Source organism: Mirounga angustirostris, unplaced genomic scaffold (genome assembly GCF_029215605.1).
Source record: "Mirounga angustirostris isolate CCGP_5_RB_7025 unplaced genomic scaffold, mMirAng1.0.hap1 SCAF_13, whole genome shotgun sequence".
Taxonomy (NCBI): domain Eukaryota; kingdom Metazoa; phylum Chordata; class Mammalia; order Carnivora; family Phocidae; genus Mirounga; species Mirounga angustirostris.
Window position 1 is genome coordinate 7704014 of NW_026991721.1, and position 15596 is coordinate 7719609.

The following is a 15596-nucleotide window of genomic DNA, read 5'->3' on the forward strand; positions in this document are numbered from 1 at the left end:
TTCTAGTGGAGCACCTGCCATTGAAGGAGAGCAGGGCTGGGAGGGAAGGCTTCCTGGGGGTGGCATTCCAGGCCTCTGCTGGATCCTTTCAGTTGGAGAGAAGGGTGCAGCCCCAGAGAGAGACCCGACTGGCAAAGGAAGGGTGGGCCTTGAGTGCCAACTGAGAAGTGTGGGGTGTGGAGTGGTGCAGTGGGTGCAAGGGCTGCTCACCTGAGCAGGTTGGGGTGGCTGAGAGGAGCCAGGGGGAGGGAGGGCCTGAGGAGCTGAGGTCCTGGTGCTTACAGCTGGCAGTGGGAAGGGAGGAAGGACTGAATATGGCCAGATTTCTCAGCGAGGGACCATGGGACTTGGTGGTGGGCCTGGGTGAGCCTGTGGGAGCCTCATCCCTGGCTTGGGTTTCCAGAGACTTCTCCTGGTTACCTTGCAGTGCATGTCACCTGGGCTGTTGCTACTGGAAGGCTGGAGGTTGGGGCGGATGCCTGTAGGTTTGGGGGAGGTGATCAGTCAGGTGAGGTGGCAGGCATGACTGGGGCATATCTTGTGAATCTGGCCTGGGGTGGGGGTATGGGGGGGGTCTGCCAGTCTCAGAGGAGATGCTCAAGCTGAGGCTAGGCTGCAACCATGGAAGGAGTGTGGGGAGAGCAAGAAAAACCATGGAGCCTTGGGCCAGAGGCTCAGGTTCCAGAGACCAAAGGCAGAGGCAGTTCTGGGGCCCAGCCCCCCGACACTGTAGGCCAGAGCTGAAGAGGGCTGTTTGGTGGTCCTGGGCCCTGAGGCACTTGGAGGAGCTGTAGGCTGTTGGGTTGGAAAGGCCTCCTCATCCACAGCTAAGAGCTGGTGCTTTCTGGAACAGACACCCTCCACTGTGGGGAGGCCCCTCTGCTGGGGGGCCATCTGGCTCCATCTCACTAGGCCATTTCAGCTCAGGGATGCACCGTCACGCTCTGCCATTGCTCTGGGAGGTTCTGGACATCTGGCAGCTTCAATATGGCGCTCCCCTCCTCGACTCTGCTTCACCCCTCTGACTCGGCAGGACTGGGCTTTCCTGGAGGTGGAAGCAGTGCCTTGAGCCTGGGCCTGCCGAAAGTGGCCATGATGAATGGCCCCATGAGAGCCCTGGGGTAGGACTCTGGGGACATAGGGCTGGCGGGTCCTGAGAGAAGGGCACTTGGCCCCATCCCATGTGTTGGCACACATGTGCTCACTCTGGGGGGGTGCTGTGGGGTGAGAGGAGGGGTCTGCTTTCCTTGGACCCCACGGAGAAGAGTATTGTGCCAGACAGCCACTGTGCAGGGACCTGCAGCACATCCTGGGCCATACCAGGGCCACACGCTCTCTACTAAGGTTCTAGCTTCCCAGCTGTGGCACTGAGTCTGTGCACCGGGGGCCGAGCTCCCTTAGGCTGTGTGAGGACAAGGGAGCAAGGAGAAGCTGAAGTAGCCAGGTCAGCTACCCTCCCCCAGTCAAAGGGCCAAGCCTATGAGAGGAGGATGGAGGGTGGAGGAGGAATGGAAGCTGGGGGATAGGGAGAGGCCAGCGGGCAGCCCGGCACATGGCAAATTAAGGGCAGAGTGCGTGCTTAAGCCTCCAGAGGAAGCCGTCGGACGCCCCTGGCTCTCCCCGAGGTGTGCATGGCACACGCCTGCATTTCCATACTCGCGCCACTCTGAAATGCTTAAAGTTGAATTTTTATCCTGATGGGAGGCAAGGCGAAGATCAAGATGACTCCAGAGCCCCTCAGGCCGATCTAGACCATGCCACCCCCCTACTTAGAGGGAAAGGGGACTCCAGCCAGAGGCCCTCTTGTGCCCCCGGTACAGGGAGGCTTTTTCCTCTAGCCAAGGGCCAGGCCTCCTTGGGCTCCAAGGTCAGTGTTAGAGGCCTGCCTGGAGACTGTGGCTACCCAGGGGCTGACCCCAGGGACCCCAGGGCATTTGCATCCTTCCCACCTGCCAGATCCTCCTCCCTGCGTCCAGATGTCAAGCCTGGGATCATCCCTACTTGCTTTCCATCCTTTCCCTTGACTTGGGCCCCTTCACAGACCCCAGGCCCCACTCCTCCTCCTCCTCCCATCTTGGTGAGATCATCCTCTAACATGGGTATTTCACTTGAGGTTGGCAATCTGGTCAAAGAAGGGTATTGTTTGCCGGACACAGTGTTTAGATTCTTTTGAATGGGAGTGCCTTTAGTGGGGACATGCTCTGCATCGTGGGTAATGTCTCACCGTCTTAGCCAGCCTGACCCACGCATTACGTTGTGGGCCTGGCCCCTGTAGGGATTAGAGTGTGCGCCCCTTGAGGCCCATAGGAAGTGCACACCCAGACTCAGATCCACAGAGGCACATATCTATATGCACACACAGAAGCACACACACATACATGCATGGAGCTCCCAGCAAGCTCACACCTGCCCACTTGCTCACAGGCGCCCACCTGCTCAGACCCACAGTGCTTCACACTTACATGTGCTCATCACACCAAGGTATGCACACAGGGTGTCTTCAGCACACGGAGGCACGCTCACACACACGCATACCTGTTGAGGGACAGACCAAATGTTTAGGATCGCATGCACATGGTCAGAGGCACCCACATATTTCGGACACTCGCGATGGGCATGTGTGTTCAGCGTGAGCTTGTCCACACACGTCCTCGGACTGCCAGAGTTCCCCACCTGCAGTCAGCTCACAGAGGTGCGTACATGTATACAAATCCACCTGCATAGCTCCGACCACGTCCTCCGTGCATGCTCAGGCTTACAGATGCTCACAGATGGTTCAGAGGGACCGTGTACGCATGTTCAGAACAGTGTGCTCAGATCTCCGAGGTGTGGGCGCGTGCATTTGCATGAGTTCAGGGAAGCATGCATCTGTGCCCGGCTCAGAGGTATATGCGGCACAGCTCCCCCAAGTTTGCACTCACGCTCAGACCTACAGTGTCCCGCAAATAAGTTCATAGGCACCGGGACGCACAAACATCCTCAGAGGGATGTCATGTCCCGGCACGTGCGGCTCATTCCCACAGAGGTGTGCCCACGTGCATCTGTGTGCCGAGATCCCCAGGGTACGTGCGCACAGGTCCTCAGCGGTGGGTTGTGTGTCGCCAGAGCCCGGGGGCCATGCTCATTCAGACATCCATTTAGACCCACACCTGCCCCCCTCCCGTGGCCCCAGGAGAGGGGACCCTCTGACGCTCCCCGTAGCTCAGACCTGCAGAGGCCCATTCTTACGTTCACGCCCATGTGTTCAGAGACACACACATACATTCAGACTCACACACATGCTGGGAGCCACACCCATGCTCAGCCCTCTCAAGGCACACACGGTCCTAGGGCAGTGCACACACACACACACACACCCTGGTGTCTACACTGGCCCACATGGGCCCTCGCAGGTACTGACACACTAACTCCTGCGCTCAGATGCACGCCTGAGCTGCGCGGGGAAGGCCCCCTATTCTCAGGCCCTCAGGCCATACAGACATGTTCAGACCCAGGAAAGTGCCCGCCTCCGAGTGAGCACACACGGCGGTTCAGGTGCCCGCGGACACGTGTACTCAGATCCCCAGATGCCCACACGTGCTCAGCCCACGGAAGCAGCTCGTGCACGCACCCCATAGGCGCACATCCCTCCTGAGGCTCGGCCCCCGTGCACACATACACGAGACCCTCCGAGGCATTCACAGGCTCAAGTCCACAGGCACACAGACACACTCACTCAGACCTACGCTTTTAGCTCAGAATCACAGAGGTGCAGATGTGCTCACATTCCAGTGTTTCTTTCTTTTTTTTTTTTTAAAGATTTTTATTTATTTATTTGATAGAGAGAGTACAAGTAGGCAGAGAGGCAGGCAGAGGGAGAGGGAGAAGCAGGCTCCCTACTGAGCAGGGAGCCCGATGCGGGACTTGATCCCAGGACTCTGGGATCATGACCTGAGCCGAAGGCAGCCGCTTAACCGACTGAGCCACCCAGGCGCCCCACATTCCAGTGTTTCTTAAGGTACCACCAGTTGCTGTAATGGGTAACCTCCATAAACACAGAAATGTGTTTGTCCTTCACTTAAGGTTACAAACCAGTGTTCCTGGTGGGTGGGCAGCTCCTTGGCAAGCGCTACTCCGGGGCCTCGTCCCCTTCCCCAGGTGACTTCCTCAGTTGTGGTGGAAGGTGGCCAACAGGCGGGGTCACGAAGGGGTGGGTTCTGTGGGTCAGGCCCGGGAGGAGACGCACATTACACCTGCTGCTTCTGCTCAGTCACATGGCCACAGCTCTGTGTCCGGGAAGGCGGGGAGGTGTGGCCTTGCTGTGCCCCCAGAAGGAAGCAGAAACAGATTTGGGGACCAGCTGGCGATTTATCTGCCCAGTGTGGCTTTGGGTCACCAACAATCCCTTTCACTCTTCCTGACATCCTGAAGCCCCACTGCCTCAGGGCCGTCACGGCAAAGGTGAGGGGTTCTGGCAGGTGGCGGCCCACTTGTTGGGTCCAGACTTGCTCCTGAGGACCCGTATGTGGTCCGGATCCCTGTGTACTAAAAGGATAATTGATTTCACTGTCTACAGAGCTCAGCACACACCCCAAATCCAGTGGTGGGCCAGATGCAGCCACCACAGTAAAAACTAACTGAAAAAAGAGAAGGATGAAAATAAATAAATAAATAAAACAAAAAAGAGAAGGATGGAAGGAGACACACAGAGGCCCCAAGTTCTAAGCGTTAGGAAATCCAGCCAGCACGCAGTACGTCCGACTCCACCCCTGCAGTGAGACTCCACCCGTGCAGGGGGGGAGTTTCTTCCTTAAACCCTGCATCTCCGGTCTTTGTGGCCCTGGTGCTGCCCTGTGTGAGGTTCTAACCAGTTCTTATCCTCCGTGGCCATCTCTGAAGTGGGTGTTGGGGGAAATGTCCTTCTTGGGGGCCCCATGGTGTTGACAGCCCACTTCCTGCTCCTGCATATTTGGGGGCCCAAAGGCTCAAGCAGTCAAAGTAACTACACTCAGCGTTCTTTCCTGGACATACTTGTCAAGAGCTTTATTTCCTTGTTTCTCTGAATCCTTGCCTGTCTCTTAATTTAGTCATGACTATTTTGAGGGCATTTGAAACAGTAGGTGGGAAGGCCACGTCCTTAGTTTGATCTGTGGGGCACGGCTGAGCCCTCCTTATTCAGGTGGAGGTTTCACTTTGTCCCTCAAAGCCGTTCCTGACCTCTCTTGTGATTTGCGGGTTGGAAGCAGGGGCTTTTTTGACGCTTGGCAAGCCCCACATTTCTGGGCTCTCTCTGTTCCCTTCTCTGCTTGCAAACCCACCCACTCTTGCCTAACGCTGTCTTCTTGTAATATGTGACTGAAAGCAGACAGTAAAGGCCAGCCTTGTCACCCCGACTTTCTGGCACGTTCCTTTCGTGCCTCAGCCTCAACAGGCGCATGGCCTTCCCTGTAGGTCATCGCAAGCAGGGTTGGACCCGGATGTCCTGCCACTGCATTTCATGGTTCTGCATCTTTCTAGCCGTTTCCTTGGATTGTTGCGGGAAGGCCACCGGTTTTTGTGACGTACATTTCTGGGTCAGTGTCTGTGTTAGTTCAGGTAACATTTGTTTCTGGAACAGATGACCCCCAAATCTCAGTGGGTACTTCGAGGGAGGTTTCTCGCTCAGGTGAAGCCCTGCCAGGATGCTCCTGGTCAGCGGCAGTTCTGCCCCAAGGGGTGCTTTGGGAATCCAGACTCCTTCCATCCTATGGCTCCTCCTCGATATTCAGCACGTGGTTTGCAAGGTCGCCAGAAGGAGGAGAAAGAGCGCGGAGGATCGCACACAGGAGACTTCCGTGGGCAGCAGTAGGTGGTGCCCACTGCTCAGTCATGTGGCCACACCTAATTGCAAGGGATGCTGGGAAATGTAGTCTCGGTGCCCAGGAGAGGGAGAAAATGAGTTTGGGGAAAGGGGCACTCCCACAGCCTACCTCATATGCTCAGACCCACGGTGGCGTGCTCACAGGTTCTCAGCGGTACAGGCATGCGTTCACACACGAGCACACGGGTTCTGACCCGTGCTGAGAGGCGGGTGGACACAGGCACCGCGAGAGGCTCACTTACGTGCAGATCCCGACACCCGCGTCCGTGTGCTCGCATCCATCGAGGCTCGTGTACACACGCACACAGAGGCTTAGAGACGGGTGCCCATGTGCACAGAAACAGACTCTGAGGGTGTGTTCCTGCGCGTGCACGCACATGCACACACACACACACACGCATGCCTGACCTTGCGTCCACCTTGATGTTTGCCGTTGCTGTGCTGGGGTGTCCCAGTGGGGCGGGACTCCATCCTTTGGGCCACCGCACCCAGTTGCACAGGTGGTCCCCTGCTGGAACAGGTGAGTAAGGGCTGAAATCTAGCCGGTGCTCTCTCCTCACCAAGCTGCTTGTCCTGGTCCTGGGAGCAGGGCTGTGTCCACCAGGAAGACAGAATACCTTTTTCTGATAGTGTACAGAGAGACCATTTGCCAGGTCATGTACCTGAAGGGCTGTGGCCACACTGAGGGGCTGCCTTTTTTCTACCCCACACGACGTGCCCTGTGGGCTAATGGCTTTGCCCGGGCAGGTACCCAGCGCTGGTGGGCGGGGCCTCAGCCAGCTGACTGCTGAGCCTCTGACACTCAGCCTCAGTTCTCCGTGCTCCTTTGGGGGTGGGCACATCCTGCTTGGGTGGGAATGGGGTTCTTGGGTAGATTTCCAGTCAGGAGCCTCTGTGCCCTAAAGGCAGAAAGAGCTCAGCTTGCTGGTGCAGTGGTCCCTAGAGGTAGGGGAGCTGGGGGAGGAGGGGTGCTCAGGAATGGCCACTGGTCTCCTTGGCCAGATGGAATTCTCTCTAGCAAGTGGGACTGACGTGCCCTGACATTCAACTTAAAAAGAGTGGAGGGGGGTGGCATCTGTGATAAATGCCCCCGTGAGTACTTCTAAGCACTGTAGCTGCCTGACGTGGGGGAGGGGAGGGAAGCGGCCTAGGCTCTTTATCAGACTCCCAGGGGCACCCCATCCCTGGGTGCACCCTTGTAGAACTGAACCCGGGGTCCTGGGTACCACAAGTCTTTGCGAGTCTGCTCCCTCCAGTGCCCAGTGAGAAGGGCGGCCCAGGGAGCCACTGGTTGGACTTTCACAGTGAGGAGTCTCTGAGGGGTCCTCCCTCTCTCCAGACCCTTATCAGGGCAAGCTTGCCTGACCCTTCCCGGACCAGTGTATGACCCCAGGAAAACCCAATACCCTATGTTGCATATGACTTGCTGGCCACAGAGCCCAGATCGGCTTGAGTGAATGTGGGGAAAGGAAGACAGTGTGGGGTCTTGGTAGCATGCTATCTTTTGGAGAGAGTGGGAGCTGTTGGGGGGAGGGGGCAGAGATGGAGGCTCACGTGGAGGATGTGGGTGAGTACAGGACACCCTCAGGAGATGCTGTCAAAGCCGTGGACAGAGCAGGGCCCAGGAAAAGCTCCTAGGGAAGCTGGGGACATGGGGACAGGGCTGAGACCCAGATATGGAGGCCAGGACACAGTTGGGGTTGAAAGGCAGGGGCAAGAGTCAATGTGACCAGGCCTGGGAGGGCTCTGGAGCCTGGAGGAGACTGCACAGGGGGAACCTGGGGGGGCTGCTGTGTGCCCCAAGGACCTAAAGAACCAGTGAGTTGGGATAAATGGTTGCAGAGGGCTCAGGCTAGGCAGGATTTGTCTGTGGCCCAAGGCCTGAAGCCCCCCCCCCCCCACTTCCCCAGTGTATCTGGGGGTGAGAAAGAGAGTAGAGAGACAAGGTCTGTGCCCTGATTGACCTGATCAGCCCCTTTAGGGCATGACATGTCCCCCAGCAAGGGACTCCTCCCTGGGCCCTAGCTATGGGCAGCTGGTTGAGGGCCACAAACCTGCCCAGGACAAGCCTGATCCTGAAGCTTCCAGGAGCAGCTGGTGACCCCCTGTAAGATCGAAGGTAGAGATGGCTGTGGGTGAGAGCTGGGCCCATGGAGCAAGGCGCCTGTCACACTGAACTCAGCAGTGCCTGAGAAGCCAGTTGCTCTGGCCCATGAGAAGGGCTCCCACCCCATCCCAGATACCAGGCCCAGTGCTGGGTGCTAGGGAGACAGACAGATGGGCCTCAAGCCTTCCTGGAAGAGGAGGTATTTGGCTGGACTTGAAGGATGAGTGAGATATCCACAGGGGCAAGGTGCTCTAAACAGAAGGAAAAGGTCAGGGAGAGGGCAGGGGTATGGTCCAGCAGGGATGGGAACCCTGCCATGATTGGACACAGGCACCAGCCTCCCCCCAAGAGCTGGGAGCTGAGTGTAGCCCTTACCCAGGGACCAGGGTGCTGGGCCATCCCTAGTGGGTCCAGGGCTCAGGAGGTGGTAGAGGGACAAATTATTCATCCATAGGCTGGAGGTCTGTGGGAGCCAGGCCTTGGCCTTACCCTGGGCCTGGAGCCCAATACCTTAATTTTATAGATGAGGAAGCTGAGTCCGGAGAGTGAGAGAAGATTGTCTGCAGTCACACAGGGTGGCCTCCCAGGTTAACAATCAAGCTAAGAGTCAAGCAGATTACCACAGGCATGGGGAGGATCAACCAGGTCTTTCTAGGCTCCTTGTGAGATTTGGCCCTAGTGACCTTGGGAAGTCCTGCCTACCCCAGGCCTAAGCATCCTCCTCCATAAAAGGCCAGCGTTGGATGGTCCCAGCTCCACAGAACATGCTTGTCTGCTTTTGGCTCTGTTTCTCAGTGTGGCTGAGCCCCAGGAGGGCCAGGTGCCCTGGGGCTTCACAGTCTGGGGTGCAGGTGAGCCCTGGCCCAGGGGGAGAGGGGAGCCTGGTGGGAGGGACAGCCTGAGAAGCTCGGCAAGGCTATAAGTTCAATGGCAAGATCTTGGCTGTGGCTGGTTAGTGTGGCCAAGGACAGCTCTGCCAGGTTGCTGGAGCTTGGGATGTGAAGATCAGCAGTGTTTGAACAGTAAGCACAGAGACTAGAGGGCTTAGGGAGCAGGGAGCTGGAGAAGAGACACAAAGATGTGGCAGTGGCACATGGCTGGCTTGGCTGCAGTGGGGCCCTGGGATGTTTCCAATGGAGGGGGTAGGGGGTTGTGGAGTCATGAAAACTGGACCCTGCAGAGACCAGGGAGAGGCACTCAGATGGGGGCAGGGCTTGGGTGGAGGGAGAGCTAGAGAGGAAATCTCCAGCACCAATCAGACCCAGAGGTGCCCCTCTAAGAGGAGGAAGCCCTCCCAGCAGTCCCCTAGGGCCAGACTCCAGCTGTCTCTACCCCACACCAGTGGGTAGCAGTATTTGGGGAAGGGGCAGTGGGCTGATGGGAGTTGTAGTTGTTGTCCTGGGGGCTGATGGGAATTGTGGTCCACACCCCTCCAAGGGCATATGGGAGTTGTAGTTCCCACCCTTTGGGGCTGATGGGAATTGCAGTTTATGCCCAGGGTACCTCAGTTATCAGACCTAGGGAGAGAGGAGACCTAATCATCCCCCCATCAAACCTTCCCCACTAGTCCCCACCCCCACCCCCACCCCTCGGGCCCTGTATTAGCAAGTGCTTCCTTCCCAGATGGCTGTGTATGTATTTTCTTTTCTTTTTTTGCTTTCTTCTTCTTTCCGTTGTTTTATTATTGTTTTAACAATAATAAGAGGGCCAGAGGCTGTCAAGCCCTGGTCAGGTCCTGGCGGCCCATGGGGGTTCTGGGGAGGGGGAGGGGGGAAGCCAGTGGGGGTCAGAGGTGGAGGGTGAAGAAAGAGAAAGTCGGGGAATTAGGGTTAGCTCAGGACTCATGTCCCTGTCCACTTCCCTCCCTCACTCCCATCCCTTCCCCACCTCCCTGCCTCTACATGGCTTCTCACCAACTCACCCAAAGTCCTATGGGACAGGACCCTTCTCCAATGTTTCTGTCTCCTCCTTGCCCACTCTTTCTCATGGACCTTGTCACCTCCCACCTTCAACTTCTTGTCCCATGGCCAGCCTGCAATTAGCCTTCAAAGCTCCTTCCCATGATCATCCCCTCTCAAGTCCTCTCACCCATTGTAGCAATTCCTACACAGCTGCCAGTCATGTACCTCTTCCCCCAGCCCTCCTCCCACTGCTCCCCCCCCCCCGCACGCTGACACCAAGTGGTGGTAACAGTTTCTCAATGCCAGCCTGCACTGTGCAGATTTTAGCTTTGTGTTTAATGAGGGGGAGAGGGCACAAGTGAGGGAGGAGAGAGAGTATTCAGGAGGAAGCAAGATGTCCAGGGAGAGAAGAGTGAGGGAGGGAGATACCAAACAGATAGAAAACGTTGTACGGAAAAGTTGTTTTTTCTTATTTTTTCCGGGAGAACCCGCTTACACAGCTCTGTTTGTAATTTTTTTCTTCATGCTAAAATCACACGGCCTATTTGTTGATGTAAGTTGCCTGAATTCCGTGGTATGCTATCTTCTTTTTTAAAAACAAAAGCAAAAAAAAAAAAAAAAAGCAAAAAAAGAGAAAAATCTAGAAAAAAAAAAAAACCCTAAAAGATACTGTTGTTAGGTTTGTTTAAATGCTGCTCTTGTATCTGTTTTTAAGCCTTAAACCAGTAGAGTTTTTTTTTTTCCGTTTCTTTTCGATTTCCTTTCCTTTCTGTTCCTTTTGGTTTCTTAAGACAAAAGACCAAAACCCAGTGAGCCACAGAGCCCGTGCGTGGGGTGCCCAGGGCATCTGAGCCGCTGCCCGCTTAAAGCGCAGTGCTCCGGCAGGCTGGCGGGCGGGCCCGGCCCGCTCTAGTCTCCGCCAAAGCCAATTGGAACCGATTTGGGTGTGTGAGGCTGTTGTTTCTCTCTCTGTGCCGGCCGCCTGCACCCTGGGCCCTCGCTGACACCCTGTCTTTTCTCTTCTCTCTCTTGTTCTAGGAGGAGAGTTAATATTGCCCATTATCACGGAGGACTCCTTAGACCCCCCTCCCGTGGCCACCCGATCCCCCTTCGTGCCCCCACCCCCCACCTTCTATCCCTTCCTCACGGGCGTGGGCGCCACCCAAGACACCCTGCCCCCGCCCGCGGCCCGCCGCCCGCCCGCCGGGGGCCCGTGCCAGGCCGAGCAGGACGACAGCGACTGCGAGGAGCCCATCGAGGCCTCTGGCTTTGCGTCCGGGGAGGTCTTTGACTCCAGCCTTCCCCCCACGGACGACGAGGACTTTTACACCACCTTCCCCCTGGTCACGGACCGCACCACCCTCCTGTCACCCCGCAAACCCGCTCCCCGGCCCAACCTCAGGACAGATGGGGCCACGGGCGCCCCCGGGGTGCTGCTAGCCCCCTCCGCCCCGGCCCCCAACCTGCCTGCGGGCAAAATGAACCACCGAGACCCGCTGCAGCCCTTGCTGGAGAACCCCCCCCTGGGGCCCGGGGCCCCCACGTCTTTCGAGCCGCGGAGGCCCCCTCCCCTGCGCCCCGGCGTGACCTCCGCCCCCGGCTTCCCCCGTCTGCCCACAGCCAACCCCACGGGGCCCGGGGAGCGGGGCCCGCCGGGCGCCGTGGAGGTGATCCGGGAGTCCAGCAGCACCACGGGCATGGTGGTGGGCATCGTGGCGGCCGCGGCGCTCTGCATCCTGATCCTTCTCTACGCCATGTACAAGTACCGCAACCGCGACGAGGGCTCCTACCAGGTGGACCAGAGCCGGAACTACATCAGTAACTCGGCCCAGAGCAACGGGGCGGTGGTGAAAGAGAAGGCCCCGGCTGCTCCCAAGACGCCCAGCAAGGCCAAGAAGAACAAAGACAAGGAGTACTACGTCTGAGCCCCGGCACCGCGCCCCACTGCCAACTGCCCCTCCCGGGACGGCCCGGGAGGGGGGTGCGGCCCTCTCCCTGCCGGGGCTCTGGGGACCCGCTCCCCGACTGCCTCAGACTTCTCTCACGAAGAGGAAACGCAAAAAAAGAGAAAAAAGAAAGAAAAAAAAGGGAAAAAAGAACGAACGAAAGAAAAAAAAATGAAAAGAAAGAAAAAAGAAAAAAATAGCAAAGGAAACCCCGTGCTCGTCCCCTTCCTCCTGCCGTCCAGTGGCGGCGCGGTCAGTCCTGGGGCTGTCTGTCCCTCTCAGCTCTGCGCCCGCCCCCGGGCAGGGCACGTGCTCACAGCCCTGGGTTGATTTATTTTTTTAAGGGGGGGTAGTTTTATTTTGGTGGGGTTGGGCGGGAAGGAAGGCTGGGGTTTTTGTAAAGTGTCCACTACTCGTCCTGTTCATTTCCTCCATTTTTCTTCTTCCCTCTGTCCCTCCTGCCTTCCTTCTCTTCCCAAGCCTTCCAGCCCCCATCCCAGGCTTGCTGCGTCTCTCTGTCCCCACCCTCCCTCTCCACTTCTTTTTTGTGTCTCCCTTTCCTACCTTTGGGTTTGCAGAGTCGGTGGGAGAAGGGCGGGCGGGTGGGCCGAGCGGCCCAGCGTTGGGGGGGAGGGAGCGGGGGCGGGGCGGGGCAGTGGGGTGCCCCCCCAAGCGCCCGGACTCTGCCGACCAGGAGGAGGCGCTGGCCTGGTGCCGCCCAGGGAAGGGGCTGGGCGGGGAAAGGCCTGTTCTATTGTGTGCCGCCGGGCGACGTGCATTGATGGGGAAGCTGCTGGAGGAGCAGGGGTCGGGGGGCGGGTGGGAGGGGAAAGGCAAATGCAGATATATATTAAAGACAAATTATCTAGATACCCGAGCAGCAGCCTGTGGCACCCGTTGGGCGCGGGCACCAGGGAAGAGAGAGCCGGGCGTTGCCCGCTGACTGCTGGGGTCACTTCTCTGCCCACGGGCTCCCTGCTCCCCCAGTTTTTTTTCTCTCTTTGTTAACAAATGTGTCTGAGTCTTGGAAAACACCCCAACCCCGGAAATGTGTGGGAAAAGAAAACAAAAACTTTCCAAATCCAACGGTCCTGTGCAGTTTTTGGGGGGTGGGTACTGTTGGGACATCGGTCCTGGCTCTGGGCTGGGGTTTGGGCCCAAATTGCGGCCTGTGAGAGCTGGTAAGTAGCGTCCAGAGTTTTGGGCTGAGCATGGTTTTGGGCTCCTGGGGGCGGCCTTTGTCTCACCCCCATGTACCTCCTGGCCGGAGGGTGGGGCTGGAGAACCGCTAGGTGGCCTGGTGGAGCCCACCCACCCCCGCGAGTCAGGACAAATCCCCAGAGGCAAGGCCGTCATGTTGCCCCCTAGTGGCTAAGGTGGGTCTATGCCTCTGGGGGCCGCTTGTGCGCGGGTCTTACAAGGGCGCTGGCCTTGCTACAGGCCCGGGGAAGGTGGTGTTACTCCAGGGCGACAAGAGCTTCAGAGGCTGAGTCCACATTTACCCCCAGTGCTGCCTAACTTGAGTCTCTGCTTATTCATCTCTAAGGATTTGGACTCTGTGATCTGCAGGCCCCCCCCCCCCCCCCCCCCCCAGTCCATGCGGGCTGACCGTGGGTAGCTCCTGGGCCTGCAGAACCTCATCCCTGGGTGTTTGCTCCTTCCTGGAGACACTGAACAGGCCCAGGGTCCCAAACACGCTGAGAGGCCAGTCTGTATTTGCTAAGCTGCTCGGTGGCAAGGAGTAGAAACTCTTGAGGCGAAGGTTGTAGTGAGGACCCGAATGTGCGGACGTTCTCAGGGGAGCAGAGTGTGGGTGGTCTTCATCTCCCAGCTGGCTGTGGTGGATTGCCACGCCACTGGACACATGAGCCGTGACTCAGCCACGCTTCTGCCACTCAGGTCTCCTCCACTTTGTGCTGGATGGGTCTCCCTCTGCTGGCTCCGCTTTCTCGTGCCGTTGGCTCGCCATCACCCTTCACCACTTGGATCTCTTTGCGAGCTTCCATCCACAGGTGGCTCTGTTGCCGGCCAGCTCATTCTTGCGGCATTTTTTGCGGCATTTTCCAGCTCACAAGCCTGGTCCATGTTTAGGCCTGGACACCTCTCAGGGTCCCTGGGCTGCACGTCCACAGGAGACCCTCCCTCTCCTTCCTTCCGTCCTGGAATGAAGCTTTTGTTTGAAGATCCTCCTTACCCTGGGGTGTTTCCCCAGGGACCTTTGAGAGCTCTTCCCCAGACTCTTGTCATTGGTGAGATAGTGGGTTCTCTTGTAGCCGCCCCCAGGTGTGGATTTCCATAGACTTGGCCTCGCCTTGCCCTCCTGAACCAACCACCTGGGGGAGGCATGGGCTCGGCTCGTCCCCCACTGCTCACAGTGTTGGAACCTGAGGTCAGCTCTAACCCCCTGTGGAAGCCTGGGGTGGGGGGGGAGGCCCTGACTCGGGGCAGTCTTGCCAGGACATCCTGTCCATGTACCAGTGACGACCTTGCTCCCGGGCCTTCTGCTACTGCTCTCTCCGTCCAAGGGATGGAAGCATCTCAGGTTCCTCTGCCCCATCACCACTAGCCAAAGAAAATAGAGGCAGGCAGGAGTTCTGTGAGGCCAAGAAGGGAACATTCTTTTCTAGAAATTTCTAGAAAGGTCCTGAACAGTCTGTCAGAGTAGAGGACCGGAAATAGGGACAATGCAGGAGTTGGAAGGAGAGGCCCCAGTCCTGCTCACTGCCATGTGGCTGTAGGACTGAGGGCTTTTCCTCTCTGTGTCAGGAGGCTAAGAGCTCCTCTCACTCGAGGGCTTGGTTGTAAGAGGAAAGATTTCTGGACTCTACCATTGACTCAGTTTAGCCATCTGTGAGATATGGTCACCTCAGTCTCAGCTCCTTCGTCTGGGCATCTGATGTTGAACTTAACACTGGGCCTGAGCTGAGCTTCTTGAGGTCTGGCTGGCCTGGCAGTGACCCCCAGGAGTGTGCAAACAGCAAAGGGGTGGACTGAAATTCCAGGAACCTCACTCTTTGACACTTGGTACTTGCAGGGATATGTCAGGAGATTCCACCTGGGGAGGATCAAGGACAGAGTTGGGGCGGAAGCTCAAAGTGGAGTCTAGCTGATACCTTGGCCTTGACGACCACACAGCCCCGCCCAGGGGAGGGAACACAAGCTCAGCCAGGGCTGGGATTCCTCTGGGAGGACATCCCTTTCCTGGAGGTGGATATGGAGCTGAAGGAGCCTGCATTGCCCTCCCCACATACCCTTCTGGGAGAGCTGCAGATCTGGCTGGAGACAGGAGGATGGCCAGGGAGGGTCCTGAGCCACTTTCCTGTCCCCACTGCCCCTCTCCCGCCATGGGAGGGAATGAGACTGTAGAGTAGTTGATGGCTTCTTCCTTCCCACACCCAGTTCCCTTGGCTCTTCCATTGCAGGGTGCCCCTGCTGCCTCTGGGGTCAGGAGCTCCCTGTGGTGTCCCAAGTGAAGGCCTGCCATTTGGGTGGTGGCGCCCAGCTGGAAAGCGGGCCTTTGACTGCTGCCAAGAGTGCCCCCTCTCCCTTTGCAGGGCATCCACTCAGCCATGGTGATGACACCACCTAGCTGCCCGAGAGGGGCAGGGCCCTGGACCCTCCCAGCTTCCAGGTCCCGTTGAGTTCAGTGAGTTCATGTTGGAAGCAGGTAGGTCCTGGGTTCTAGAAGACTGGGACCCCCTGGAAGGGCCAGGAGCCAGGCTGCTCTGAATGTGGGCAAAGGGATAGCTCTGACCACGTGGCGAACTGGAGAACACTCTAGGGGAGAGGAGGAGCCATCTCTC

General features: G+C 57.8%; 1 protein-coding gene across 3 annotated transcripts in view; it reads left to right on the top strand.

Annotated features, from left to right (window-relative positions):
- NRXN2 (neurexin 2) overlaps positions 1 to 12576 on the top strand; it is a 99501-nt gene extending 86925 nt beyond the window's left edge. For all 3 annotated transcript variants that reach the window (XM_064576231.1, XM_054511862.2, XM_064576230.1), the window contains one exon: positions 10886 to 12576. In XM_064576231.1, the coding sequence (XP_064432301.1) occupies positions 10886 to 11772 (887 nt within the window). In that variant the 3' untranslated portion in view covers positions 11773 to 12576. The remainder of the gene's footprint in view (positions 1 to 10885) is intronic.
- The last annotated feature ends 3020 nt before the right edge of the window (positions 12577 to 15596 follow it).